Source organism: Harpia harpyja, chromosome 12 (genome assembly GCF_026419915.1).
Source record: "Harpia harpyja isolate bHarHar1 chromosome 12, bHarHar1 primary haplotype, whole genome shotgun sequence".
Lineage (NCBI taxonomy): Eukaryota > Metazoa > Chordata > Aves > Accipitriformes > Accipitridae > Harpia > Harpia harpyja.
Window position 1 is genome coordinate 1,524,067 of NC_068951.1, and position 13,787 is coordinate 1,537,853.

The 13,787-nt window shown below is 45.5% G+C and overlaps 1 protein-coding gene across 1 annotated transcript in view; it reads right to left on the minus strand.

Annotated features, from left to right (window-relative positions):
• The window catches only part of KSR1 (kinase suppressor of ras 1), a 72,069-nt gene extending 58,300 nt beyond the window's left edge, over positions 1-13,769 (minus strand). The window contains exon 1 of the mRNA XM_052803310.1: positions 13,417-13,769. Coding sequence (XP_052659270.1) covers positions 13,417-13,680 — 264 coding nt within the window. The 5' untranslated portion in view covers positions 13,681-13,769. The remainder of the gene's footprint in view (positions 1-13,416) is intronic.
• Between the last annotated feature and the right edge of the window lie 18 nt (positions 13,770-13,787).

The window sequence follows — 13,787 nt, forward strand, 5'->3', positions numbered from 1 at the left end:
GGTCATGAGAACTGAACCATCCCTCCTGAGTGGGGACAGTAACCACTGGATCAACCTGCCTCTTTCTGCCCATCAGCCTCAGCTTTTAAGCTGTGAAAGATCTCCCCATTGTTTTGCAACCTCAGAACAAGACAGACAACAGTAACTCTTCCACAAGTTGCAGAAATGAAGGTTCAGTCTAGTCTCTGAGCTTGTCTATCCCAGTTGGGGTAAGAGACTCTCTTGCTCAGAGACAGGCTTTCAAAGTAATTAAACATGATTCTGGTGCAGCTACATGAGATCAAAGCAAAACTACACCATGTTATCCACATGGATCTCACAGAAACTGCAATCTGTTTGCAGTCAGTTACATTGGGATTGGGTACATGCCATTTTTTGTTAAGGGGGAAATTGTTAGACTATCTCACACTTTGAAAATAAACACTGCAAAACTCAGCCCTCTCCTTGGTGGTTCTCATAACTGCTGCTGTGCAGGTTAACTTGTACAGTACCTTTCCTGGAATCACTATCATGTAAGGACAGGAAGGTCACGCACTTTAGAAAGTCTTATCCTTAGACAACTTGGCAACCATCTGCACAGCAGCATGGAAACCATACTACATTCTCCCGTGAACAGAAGGCACTCTGGACTACTTAATATGCCAATACTGCAAAAAGAGATGGTACCAGGACTTCTTAGAGGAAGAACTCCCAAAATCATTTTTCCCAAAGAAATGAACCTTTATTACTGATAAATTTCAAAATCCCTCATCCATCAGGGTGGCTTTCCAATTTTCCCCATGTCCTCTGCCCCAAAGTTTGAGGCCAGATAAATCTCAGAGCCACAGCTACTCGCATTAAGGGGCTGAAGGCTCAACATTTAGAAGAACTCTAAAGAATTCTAGCAATGTGAAGACTCGCAGTGCTTGCTGATACTGTTCCCACACCACTAAGGCTTTGTCAGGAAAGCTGACAAAGACCATGCTGCTAACCCACCCTGCAAAACACAGTTTGAACGTGGAGACTTTATTCTTTGCAGTATAAAGAGGCCATGCCTGGTATGGAAGAGACCTCACACCAGGCTCCTCTTGTTAGGAAGACAGAAAAGGCTGAGCCAGCCTATTTATGTAGAGGATCCACAAGGAGTGAAAGGGAGAGGCAGGGATCGGACCATGCGTTTCCTCGTGCATTTCCCCTTCCCCCCTGCACCTCAGTTTTACAGCTGCAGGAAAGATCAAGCCAGAACTGTGAAAAATTGCTGAGTCAGGCTATCGCTGTGGGGCCTCAGAGGCAGAGAGGCAACGCTTCAGCCCGAGGACAAAGCCTTGTGACAAGGCAGAAAGCTGAGAAGCTAGAAAGACACTGCAGGCTAGAGACAGTCAAGGGGTATGATGCTCCCACTGCAGGCACAAGCAGGATTCACTAGGCTGAAGGTACATAGTGGAACCTTGCCTAGGAAAGATTAAGAACCAGAAGTATTTTGCATTAAAAGAACTGGAAAGAGGATGCAGGTTAAGCCCAGTAGAAGAATTTAGCTAGTCCTGCCTAAGTTTGCACAACAAAAGCCAGAAACGAGCACAGCTGCTTCTGTGAGCTCCCCCCCAGTCTGCTCAAAGCTCTTCTGACATACAGCAGTAGTCTGAGAATGATGCCCCAAAACGTGCCTCGGGCAGTTAGGAGGTCTCTGTTGCCACAGAGGTCACGCTCCCACATCACCGGCACTTGCAGTCTATCTGGAAAAGGGGCTGCCTTTACCCGTGCAAGGAAGAGCCAGCATTCTGGTCAGAACTTCAGCTGCCTTAATCAGATGTTAAACTCAGTGAGGCAAGACATTAAGAAAAACTGGCTTCTGGAACTAGACAGGTAACAGGCATTTTACATCCCTTCTCTTCCCAAAGACCTGTACATCAGCAGTGTTAACCCTGAACTCTCTGGGCAAGAGCACCCTCCACAGTGCATGGTCTGCGTGTTTCAGAGCTCTCACTACTCCACTCCGGGAGGACCAGGCATGCTGTCACAGAGACACCTGAGCCACCAGCACTGGTTGATGCTTCCTCTCCTCAGTCTTCCTCACTCCCCGGTTCCAAACAGCTCCTAGTTGCTCCACTGCCTCACAAAGTTGACTACCACAGCAACGATCAAAGCAATTTCTGTACATGGGTTTGAGAAGGAACATCTTGTAGTTGTCAGCTCTGCATTCTCTTCCCTGTCCTGCTGCGAAAAACTAGGTGCCTTGAAGCCAGATGTTAAGACTCTCTCAAGTCACCCTTCTTGGCACAACAGTTCAAAAGGACACTGAAAAATCTGTTAGTAAAATGCTACAGGCAGGATCTGCCCCTTCATTAAGGAACACGGCAAAGGCAGTTTGACTTGACTACAGAGAGGAGCTGCAAGGAGCACTCTAACACTACTGCGGACTTCAGCTAAGAGCAGTGCTGCATCACCACTGCATTGCTGCTGCCGAAGTATTCATTTCTCACTCAAATGAAAGGATAGACGCTACTACCTTCAATTTGAACTCTTATGTTGTGAGGTGTCCATTAACTTCAAAGCTCTTTGCCTCAGACCACAAACTAGTTATTCTTGGCAACCGAGGCAATTTGAATAACACAGTAGAAAAAAAATAAGGAAAGAACGCATCAGTGGAACTGGAGTATGCCTTGGCAGCAGAATGGTGTTGTAGATTTAGTTTCCGTAAGAATCAAAACCTAAATAGTAGTGTCACCCTAGCAGAAGTGACTGATCAGCTAGATCTTGCTAAGTTAGCTACACCTCCAGTTACAGATTGGCAGATGGTAACTGATAAGGCCCATTGAGTTAGATGCAAATAGGTAATTACTGCTACAGAGGTGCGTTCAACATTATAAAAAACATCTTCCTTAAAAGTAGGATTATATTTCCTACAAATGCAGTCTCAGCACAAATCCAGCTGGTGTTTTAGTGCAGTAGCTTAAGACCTGGGCTTACAGCAGCTCTCCTTTCTCCCTCCAAACCTTAGTTTCCACAGACTCCACTCAAGTCACTAGCCATGACTGCAAATGGCCCAGAAATTTAGGGTGGACTGAGAAGTGTCCCACAGAAACTTGGCCTCATTATACCCATACGAAATGCCACCAATACAACAGTGCTTAAATCAGGCCTGTAGCAGTCAGCCAGTGGTTCTACAAATTCTACACTTGACCCACAAAGCAAGACCAAACCAGTTTTAACACACATAATGTCCTGGCTTAATACAAACAGGGTTGACAAGCCCTTTGATATCTACTCTGGGATTTCTCCCACCTTAGCTGTGTAAGCAAATGCTAAGAGTCTTTGGTGTTTGTGCTCACCTTGGCTTACTTCAGCACTATGACCTCCTCCTTGCAGAGCGCTTACAGACACCCTTGTATTTCAAAGAGAAAAAAACAAAAAACCAACCAACCAAACAAAAAAACTTTCTTTTTCCAAAGAGAGCAGGTTGAAGGCCTATGCACATCTCCCCAAAAGGATCAGTCTCCTGATAACAATACTTGTGTATTTTAGTCAGTTGTTTCCTTAAAACAATGGAGAATAGACAAGGGCATAGCTTCCAGAATTCAATAAAATGAGGGGAAAAAAATACTGCATCTGATCTACACCAAGAGAGTTTGATACTACTGCACCAAGAGAGTTTGATACTACTAGCTGGTGTTGGTCTGAGGCATTCAGAACTGTCTCTATAGAAATTGTGGGAGAGTTAAAGTTATTAGTCTTCATAAGAAATGTTTTAGTTTGTGGAAAGTTTCGGTTTTGGTCAGAAAGACAAAAGGCCCCTAAACTGAAAGATTTTGCTTGGCAGATGAAGAACAGTTTTTAAGAGGGATATGTCTAAAAAAGTCAGGAAGCTTTAAACAAGATCTTACTACTTCTGCTTATTTCAGTGGAGCTATGCATCTGTATCCTAAAGCACGATTTATTCTTCTAGCTTACTCTAAAGGTAAGAAGAAGAAGAAAACACTGCTCTGGAAGATGAAAATTGTTGCTAGAAGATTCTCTGTGCTTTAAGGATGGGTAGGGAAACAGGTGTGGAGAGGTTCTAGAGCACTATAGGCAGCCTAAGGGGCACTGACATACGTCTGCCAGCAACTGTACTTACTGACAGATCCATTTACCTCCACTATCTAATATATTTTAGTGGTGATGCCTGGTTGAAGTTCTCAATCTGTAAAACATACTATTTCTTCTTTCCAGTTTATCCAGCATCATTAATAACTAAAAATAAAACCTCATACTGGAATCTGCAAGCCTCAACAATAGCCCACACACACAGCAGCAATGAGAAGCTCAAGACTTCCTTTCTAAATTTAGATTGCTTCAAACAGAAGTGAAAGTTCTTTGATAAATCAACAAACCCATGTTTTAGAAGCACATAAGGAGAGTAGAACTGGGCAGGAAAGTGCTTACCTGCCCTGTTAAACTTACTTGCAAAAGGCTTCTGAAGATTTTCAGCAACCCAGACCTGAGGCTCCTGGCTACATTCTGAAAAATGTGGTCAATTACCTGTTTTGGCAGCATCAGATCAGACCAGATCAGAGCCTGGATCTGCTGCACCCCAGCAAGATTCCTCAGTGTCATGTTAATTACTGCTCTAAAGTGGATCTTACAGCTTCTGCTATTAGAGCTCTTCCATTTAGGATAACTAATAATCATCATATCGGAGGCACTCTGTAGCTCCTGATCAAAGCATGATTCCTTATTCTACTGATTAAGTAAGTGTCCTGTGATTCTTCTCTGCTTTCCCAAGATGCACGTAGTACAAATTAGATTTTCTCTCTAGGCATAAAAGGATTGACAGAGACCTGGCCTCTCTTCACTTTAGAATACATCCTGAGATAAAAGACAGCTATATTTTAACTTAAACCCAAATCTAAAAGTACCAAAAGCAAGAGGGAGGCAGTGGATCCAATTCTGCCTGCAGAACCCTGAAATCAAACAGGGGGTAGCTAATGGGCATGAAGCAGCTTCATTGCAACTGTTCTCTGAGTTATACCATCAAATATCCAGGGAGGTTCTGCAGAGGATATTTGTAATTCCTTTTACGCTGACGTTAAAATAATAACTACTGTTCAACTGTCTTCTGGACAGTCACCGCCCTAACTTAAGGTAAGCTAGCGTTTCCCATGCAAATGCAGTGTAGCCCCAGTGGTGAGCCTCAGTAGATTTGGAATTAGTCCTTTAAAACATAGAGCATCAAGACAGATTCTCCCTACTGAAATTTAAAAGTAGGACATCCTGGTCAGTGCCTTGTTTTGCACCGTTGATGGGCCAGGGCATCCTTTATCTCTGTCTAAGGGGAGGGTTCAGAAAATGACACACTCGCAGAAAAAAACTTCCAAGACAGTGACAGGGAGTCACCAATCTTATTCTTAGACAAAGGATGCCAAGGGCCTGCAACAGGATTCAGCCTCAGCCCTCAACACTGTCCCTCCAACCACCTCCCCAAGGATAACCAGAAGAAACACATGAAACCCCTTGTTTTCTCCTTTTAGGAAAATCATTGCTTAAAAAAAACCCCACAACAGGAAGCTGCCTCTTTTTTTCCTCTCATTCATTAAAGCATGGAAAGTGTATTCAAGTCACAGCCATCTAAGCACACATTCTGTATGCACCATCTGTTACACCCCCTTCCCCGAATCACTTTTGGCTGACCAAAAGTGTTGCTAGTCAAGCTACAAATTTCACAGCCCTTATTTAGGCAGGGAGAGTTCTACTGCAAAGCTGGCTGCTTTTACCTGCCATTGTGGCTTTACTTTGTAGGAAACAAGTAATTTTAGGTATTTTGAATGATATCCTGAATAACACCTGAGAAGGCTCAAACAGAGCCAAAGCAAGTAAATATTTTGGCTTTGAGTTCTGTTTTAGTCTTTTTCACACTAACACTAACATCTTTCTGTTATTGTGTGCTTTGTCCACTATGCTGAACATCACAATCCCTCTGCTAGGCTAACCTTCTACACTTCTGCAGCCAGCTGCAAGGTATTTCCATCTAGTATCTCTTCACCCCCCTCCCCGCTTTTTTTAAAAAAAGAAACCCCAAAACACTCACTTCTTGGAAGCAAAACCACTAGCCAGCTCCTCAACTCCTGTGCACAGCAATTTAAAGCATCACTATATAGGTCATGTTGCTAGTTGGAACAGACTTCAGCTCAGGTGTGTAAGTCCAATGAGATCTGCATCTTCCACCTGCCTACAGCCCCAACAGCTCAGACTTAAGATACATGTGCTGGACTTGGAGAAAGATGAACAAAAGAAATCTATTATCAGACTGGGCTGTGATACACCCATGCCCAGAGAGATTAGGGCCTAAGCTAGGGTTTCAGCTTCTACCTCAGGAATGCTCCAGGGTTCAGTTTAAACAGCTTGTGCAAAAAAGCAGGTTTACAACATAGACAGTGAGCTCAGCCACAGAACTGGCGACCATCAACTAGCACAGGTTCAAGTGAACACTACAGCTGCACCAATGATTACTTCATGTTCCTTGGAGTGCATACAGTGGGAGTACAGCTGGGCTGGGACATGCCTCTGGGATCTGTAGGTGGCACAGGAGCTCTGTGCAGCTCTGGCTTAAGGCAAAAGACATACCTGACCACCTATATACTTTGGTGGTTCTCAGTCATCCTCCCACCTTATCAGCAATACAGAGTTTCTCTAGTTTAACTTGGGACTGATCCTGTCCTAGGTTCTGGGGGCATGGACTACAACCACCAACTGCCCTCACCTGAACTATGCCACTAAGGAATAGCTGCAGTCAAAGCCAAGCCAGATGGCCAAACTGTTTCTTAATCACGTCAAGCTAGTCTTTGACTAGGGTCAGACTCTCGCCAAGAAGCAGGAATGCCCACGACACTTCTATGCACAACTGCTCACAAGTTATGTATTGGAAGACCTACCCATTTCTTTTGGAACAGATGTGTTTCCAGATTCAAAGAGCCTCTGTTCCCCCAATTTGCTAGCTGTGGCAACACTGTGCTACTGGTAGGATCAACTGTGTGGGATTACTCCATGGGAGCAAGAAGTGAGCAGGGAGGGAAGTCTCTTAGGAGATTTCCAAGTCAGTGTTATCTGGGTGGTGTCATCTATACATCATTCTGCGCCTTTCACCACAGCAGTAATCTAGCCAATACATTCTCCAACCCCCAAAACAGAGATAGCCACACTTGCTTTCATTACAATTTTCCTTCTAGTAAAAAAAAAAAAAAAAATTCCCCATGGGCTGAAAATAAGGATAAGAAATCTTAGCCTGAAAGGAAAGGTGAGGATTTATCCCTCAAGCATCTGAAATATTACATGGTCTATGCTGGAAATATCATTCTAAGCATAGCTATTCCCTAAATAATTTGGTGTGTCACATGACTTCTTTTGTTATATGTTCCTATTTATGAACAAAAACAGGTGATAAATTTGTGTACCACCATGCTGACTCATAGCTGTAAATTTGTCACTAGTATGCAGCTGTAACACTAATTGGGGTTTTCCTTGTCTAAAATGCAGTTAATAGCTAGCATTTGAACTTGAGTGGTAGACCAGGTTCTGCTCAGGTAGTATCTATGCAAGCTCGGTTACATCCATGAGTTTAGTTAGATACAGCTGAAGTTCAAGTTGGGCTACTTCACTGATTAGATCAATTCTGAACATGCAATAAACATCAGAAATTGTATGCGGAGACTGAGGTTTGTCTGGCACAACAGACTATGGGTTCCTGTTACTATGTGTAGGCACGTACGTACAGAGGTCTCAACTCCACGCTCTGCTAAACTTCTTTATTGGAGGTCAGTTGCTGAAAAGGGTCTCCAAGCTGACTCTGCATGAAGATGAGCAGGAATAACTCTGTTTTAACATAACCCAGTGACCACACAAGCAGTCTTAGAGAGACAGAGGCAGCGTAAAGCCTTACTCTGATACTTGTTTTCTTGTTTCCCAATCAGTGCATCGTAGAATCCAACCCAAGGCGAGAAGCACATACAGACCTTGACAGAAAACAGAAGAGAGTCCCTTGTCGTATCTTCATCTTGATGATAACCTACTCATCAGAGCTCGTCCTGGAAACTCCAGGTAACACTGCTGCTGACTTTTTTTGTCAACATTTATACAAAATCAATGGTAGGAGATGAGTTAAATTCCATTATGATGTGCAAATTCTGATCATATACAGAGACACACTGTCACAAAGAAAAGATGATGTCTAGAGATTTCATAATAATATATGGTTCTCCCTCCTTCCAAGTCAAACAGAATCTCTGTTGAAGCCTATCTTATACAAACAAGCACACAAATTTAAGAAAAAAGAAAGCGTCCTACAAAAAAAGAAGACACCTTTAAGAAAAAAAAAAAAAGTGTTGCATATGTGCAAAAAGTAAGATGAAGTAAGAGACTCCCTTCTCTTACATAAGACCTGTTGGAAAAGGAAGTCTTTTCAGCTGAACAAGGCTCATAAACATGTGGCTACAGGTTGCAGTTTGGCCTGAAAAATTCACTACTCCCACTACTTCCAATTTACAAACACACAGTCTTCCTTTTCTTATGCATACCACATGCCCAACTTCCAGTCTGCAAGTCTGGACAATTACAATTCTTCTTCCTCTCCTCTCATGCCTTCCCCCCATTTGCAAAGCATTTGTTTCTGCTTAGGGATTGCTTGGTAAGAGATAAGCCTTTTCTAGCCAAATTGCCAAACGACTCGAGATAATGGCAAAGCAAGTTCAAACATATTTAATCTACAGGTATCATTCAGCCAATATGAAAGATTGATTTGTGGAATAGTAGATTTACTTATCTGTGACACAGAACAGCTGGAGTCAGGCTTTCAGATCTGGTGGTGTATTTTCTGGAGGTGCTGAACAGAAGACATTCCTGAGGAAGGAGTCAAAGTGATCTTTGCACGTGGGGCCAAGAGTGTCTCTATCACAGACACAGTCTGGCCAAAGAGCAACGAGGACAGTTTTTCTTAAAGAGCAGGCAGATCTTAGAAATGCGTGCTACCGCCCCACCCTGACACTCCCACCATAACCAGTTTGGAGGCAGCTTCCATACCAGAAACACTGCAGTTAGTTCTTATGATTTAAGAACCAAGGTAGAAAGAAAATACGTCTGCAATCTATATACACTCTAGGTCTCAGTTCAGCCTGGTCCTGCCACATCTTTGCTGCAGTTAAAAGTGGTGGTGGGATGAGGGGAGGGAAAGGTGTCCCACTTAGTCTGGTAATTCCCAGTTTACCGAACTACCTATGCTATTTCCAGGAGAAGAGACTGAGAAACCATAGGAACCTTCCCTGCAGCCCACACATAGGACTATATTCTCCTCCTCACCTCCAAGAGACTGGCTTGAGCTGCAGTATTACAAGTTTCATGTGCTTCACTACAGACATCCAGTCTAGTCCCATTATCAGCTTCCTAACCAGAGAAATGAATCCAGAAAGATACTGATTTTACAAAGAAACATGGCTAAAAATAATATACTTCTAACTTTGCAAAACCAATTTAAGAGTCATGCAAGGGATCAGTAGTGTAGGGACAGAGTTAAAGACCAACAGAGTTGTTTCTTTCCAAGGATACTTGGAGCAACACTGGATGCTCGCCACACAGCAAGACATTTTTTGCTCTCTTGCGTATGGGTTAAAATGACCATTATTTTCCATTTCAGTTTTGTAGTCGACTTGAGAAGTGAGTAAACCTGCTAGGACAGAACTGAAAGCAAGCCATATACCAAAGCGTAGGGTAAAGAGAAAAAACACTCAAGCACTTATTTGGTAGAACATATAAAACTTTTAAAAAAATACAAGACCTTGTGGCATCAGAGAACCTACTCTGTTAATAACCAAACTAACACAATCTACTTTCCACTACAGGGAAACTCCCTGCCCTTCTAAGAAACAGTCTTCCTACATGTGAAACAGGGTCAGCTCATGTAACACATCTACACTCAACACATTATTTGCAAGCAATTCCCATAGCCCTTTCTTTACCCCCCCTTCTTTCTGTATTACAGAAAGTTCTCCCTGCACTCATTTGAGCTACCATGAGTGCTTGTCTTTACCTGTCAAGGTCCCAGTTTGAAATCTTTATCTACCATGTGCTTTATTTTGAGAAGATCTTATACACAAGAGGAATGAGGAAGGACTTAAAGCATTTCAGTAAACTGGGAGGGACATAAGCATGCACTCAAACACCTTTAGTTAGGCTGATGTTCTTGACTTCGAAACACACACACATTATGAATCATGTGGTATAATACATGACAGCTGTCTAAGCTGTGAACAGTCACAGAGGGACGTGGTGCCAAAAGGACCAACCTAGTATGTCTAGTGGACAAAATAAAATAACACAAGCATTTAGATGAATTTGCACTGGTGTTTTAGGTTATTGATTCCATTCACATTACTTCAGGGCTGTGCTAACCTTGGGATTAGAAATGGCAATAAGCATGCACTGCTGTCTGACCTGCGCAGGTATAGAGTTTAGAGAGCCACATCCACCTGACAGTACTCACCCCCATGCACGGGTGGTCTGAATGCCTGCGGTTTACTGATATAGAAAATAGTGTTCAAGCAGATAGCCCTTCACCTGTTAAGTTCACCATTTTGACACCAAAACTAGGCATTACAGAACTTTCAGAGATGTATGAGCTATATACAAATCGTATTATAGAAGCTTCCCTGCCTTTTCGTCCCTTTGAATAAAAACAAAAAGTGACATCAATAAACTGATTTTTGACTTGGTATATTGGACTGTCTTCAAGTCACACACGTGCAGCCTCGCATTTGGCCTCAGGAGCTACTTCTTCAACTTCCAGAGTCAAGTCCCCTCCTTTCCCAAACTAGTACTTCCTGCTTCCAGTTTGCTGCTTTTATCTATCTCACGTTTTATCATTTCCTTGTGGCTTTGCTACACAGTTTACCAGTTATACTGCTGCAGCTAAGTTTTCATAATTCTTTTTCCATGAAAAAGTTTCTGCACAAGAACAGAAGATGTTTAGATTCAAATCCAAAGTACAGATGAGGCTTGCAGGCCCAGCAACCATACCACTAGTAGCCACTAATCATGACCCACAGAGCCATTCGGTGACTCGTCAAAGCCACCCAGAGAACCACAGCAGGCACTGGAGATCTCCGACCTCCTGGCTTCTGGTTAAACTACTGACTCTTGAGGAGTTGCCCACAGTCTACACAGAGCTGTGCACCACAGTCAAACCATCAGTAACACTAGTGGGCTCTCTGCAGTATCAGAGCACCTGTCTCTACTGACACGATCTGATAGGCAAATGCCTATGACCACACATACAATTCTGACATGTTAACCAAGGCACGATAATTACACCGCGGAACACCACAGGCAGGCCACCTGGTACTTGAGACAACACTGCAGCCCACCACCCTCTGGTGCACCATGGGAAATTACAACTTAGGGAAGTAAACACAGACCCTCATCTCCTACAGTCTGGTTCTCTGCTCTCCGTCTGTAGACAGACCCACTGCAGACTGGTGCAGAGAGTTAAGCACAAGGACTTGGGCTATGCTTGACAACGTGTATTTTGGTATAGGCAACTGAACAGAGCAAAGGGCACAGAGTCTATATCCACGCCCATGGCTTCATGTGTTGGCAGAGATCCAGCACTTGGTAGAATTCCCAGAGAAATCATATACTGGACAGTGTATCAAAGAGAATTTTTTCAGCCAAGATTTCTTCCCGATCATAAATTTTATGATCATCAGGGAATGCGGCACCCATTTGTTTAAGCAGATAAATGTTTAAGAGGAATGCATGCACAAACTCGACAACTATCACTAGAAACAGCTTTTGTTGCTTTAAGAACCTGAAGATGATAGCAGGCCTTTACCCTTTGTGAATAAAGGTTTCCTTTTAGAACAGGTCCACCAGCAAAATACTGATGATCATTTTCCAAAATGATGCTGATTGACATTGTTTGAGCATTAAAAAGTCCATCAGTAGGGTTGCCAAAAGCCTACACAAATATTGTTTTGGAAAGAATAGCCTTTTGAATGCTATTTGGAGGTGGCAGGAGGAAAAAGTGTTACAAATTTGAAAAAAAATGAAAACAAAACACCTCACAAAACAAACAAACAAAACCACAAAAAAAGGCAGAGGAAGAAAAAAGGAAGAACGATAGGGTTCCAAGAGGTTGTGCCAAAAGCTACCTACCACCTATTGTTTCACAATTTTTTTCCCAACCTTCATTTCTCACATGATGGATTTTGCTGCATATATGTTTGTTGGTTACACTGTTGTAATGATCTTTCTTCCTAAAGGCCCAATGGTCTAGCTTCACAGCCTCTACTATCAGGCTAGAGAAAAGGACCATTAGCCTTTACGTGAAACTTCTATCAAAGAAAGGGCCAAAGGGGGACTGCTTACTCTCGCTTAGAGCTACACTACCTGCACACAAGGTAAAAGGAAATGTTATTTAAGTATCTAAAGGTCAAACAAATCAAGCAAAAATGAATCTACATTCCCCTTCTAAATGCTTAGGCAGACCCGTGTACAGATTCAGCCCTTCTTCGAAAGCATCACAACAGCACATGTTTTCTGCTTAAAGAGTTTCATATAATCTTTCTAAACAGCAAAACACCTCTCCAACCCAGACTGTGATGCTGTTTGTCAGCCACACCAACGGCATGAAAAGGAGGATCAGACTAGATCAGTGAAACTGAGCCAGGGCTAGAGAGACAGGCCTGGAGTAGAGGGCAGGAATCATCAGAAGCCAACACCAAGGACCTGAGGGGAAGCGTGACTCTATCCAGCTTCCCAGGACAGGCGATGCGGCCACGCACCTTCTGCTAGGGAACCTCAGGTCACCTCTGGTCCCCACCTCACATCCCATCTCCCTTCACGGTGACGCCGGAGCCCAGCGACAGGCCCCAGGGCCGCGCAGCAGGGCGGGGGGCGCCGGACCACGAGCACACGCAGCTCCCGCTCCACCACCACCGCGAACCCGCCCGACAGCCCGGAGCGCCCCACGCCCGCCCCGGGACGCGGCACCCACGGGCCTGCCCAGCGGCTCCCCCGCACCTGTCCTCCTCCCCCGCCCTCACCTCGCCTTTAGCACCACGCTCCGCGGGACGCCTTTCTAGCGGCGGAGGGCTGCGTGGGGGGGGGGGGCCCTGCCACGGCCAGCCTGGCCCCTCCGCCGCGCCGGGCAGGGGACCGACCCCCTACTGACAGGGCTGCAGCGGGGCGGGGGGGGGTCCTTCCCTTCCGCGTACATCCCCCTCCACGCGGGGGAGAAGGGCGGGGGTGCCTCACGGCCCAGACACCGGTGAGGGCGCGCAGCCCCCGGTGCTGAGGGGAACGAGCGCCGGGGCAGTGGGGGGGGCAGGCCTCGGCCCCCAGCTGTGAGGAACGGGCACCCCGGGGGGCGGTGGCGGGGCTTCCCTCCGGCCCCGCCGCGGCTGCCGAGCCCCGTACCTCCAGGGTGCGGATCTCCTGCTGGGTGAGGTCGTTGGACGCGGCGCACTTCGTGCGGAGCCCGCGCAGGTTGGAGAGCGAGATGTCGATGAGGTCCTGCAGCAGCCCGCACTGCTGCAGCGTGCTCCGCACGGCCGGCAAACCCCGCGCCGCCGCGCCCGCCCGGGGCCCCGCGCCACCGCCGCCGCCGGCCGCCGCCTCGCCACCGCTCCTCTCCTTCCTCTCCAGCATGCCGGCGGCTCGCAGGGCAGCCGCTCTATCCATTCCTCGGCATCAGGGAGGCCGGGGAAGAGAGGCGGCGGCGGCGGGGGGGAGCAGCAGGGAGGGAGGGCGGGCAGCCGGCGGTTCGCTCCGCCCCGCCTCGCCTCTCC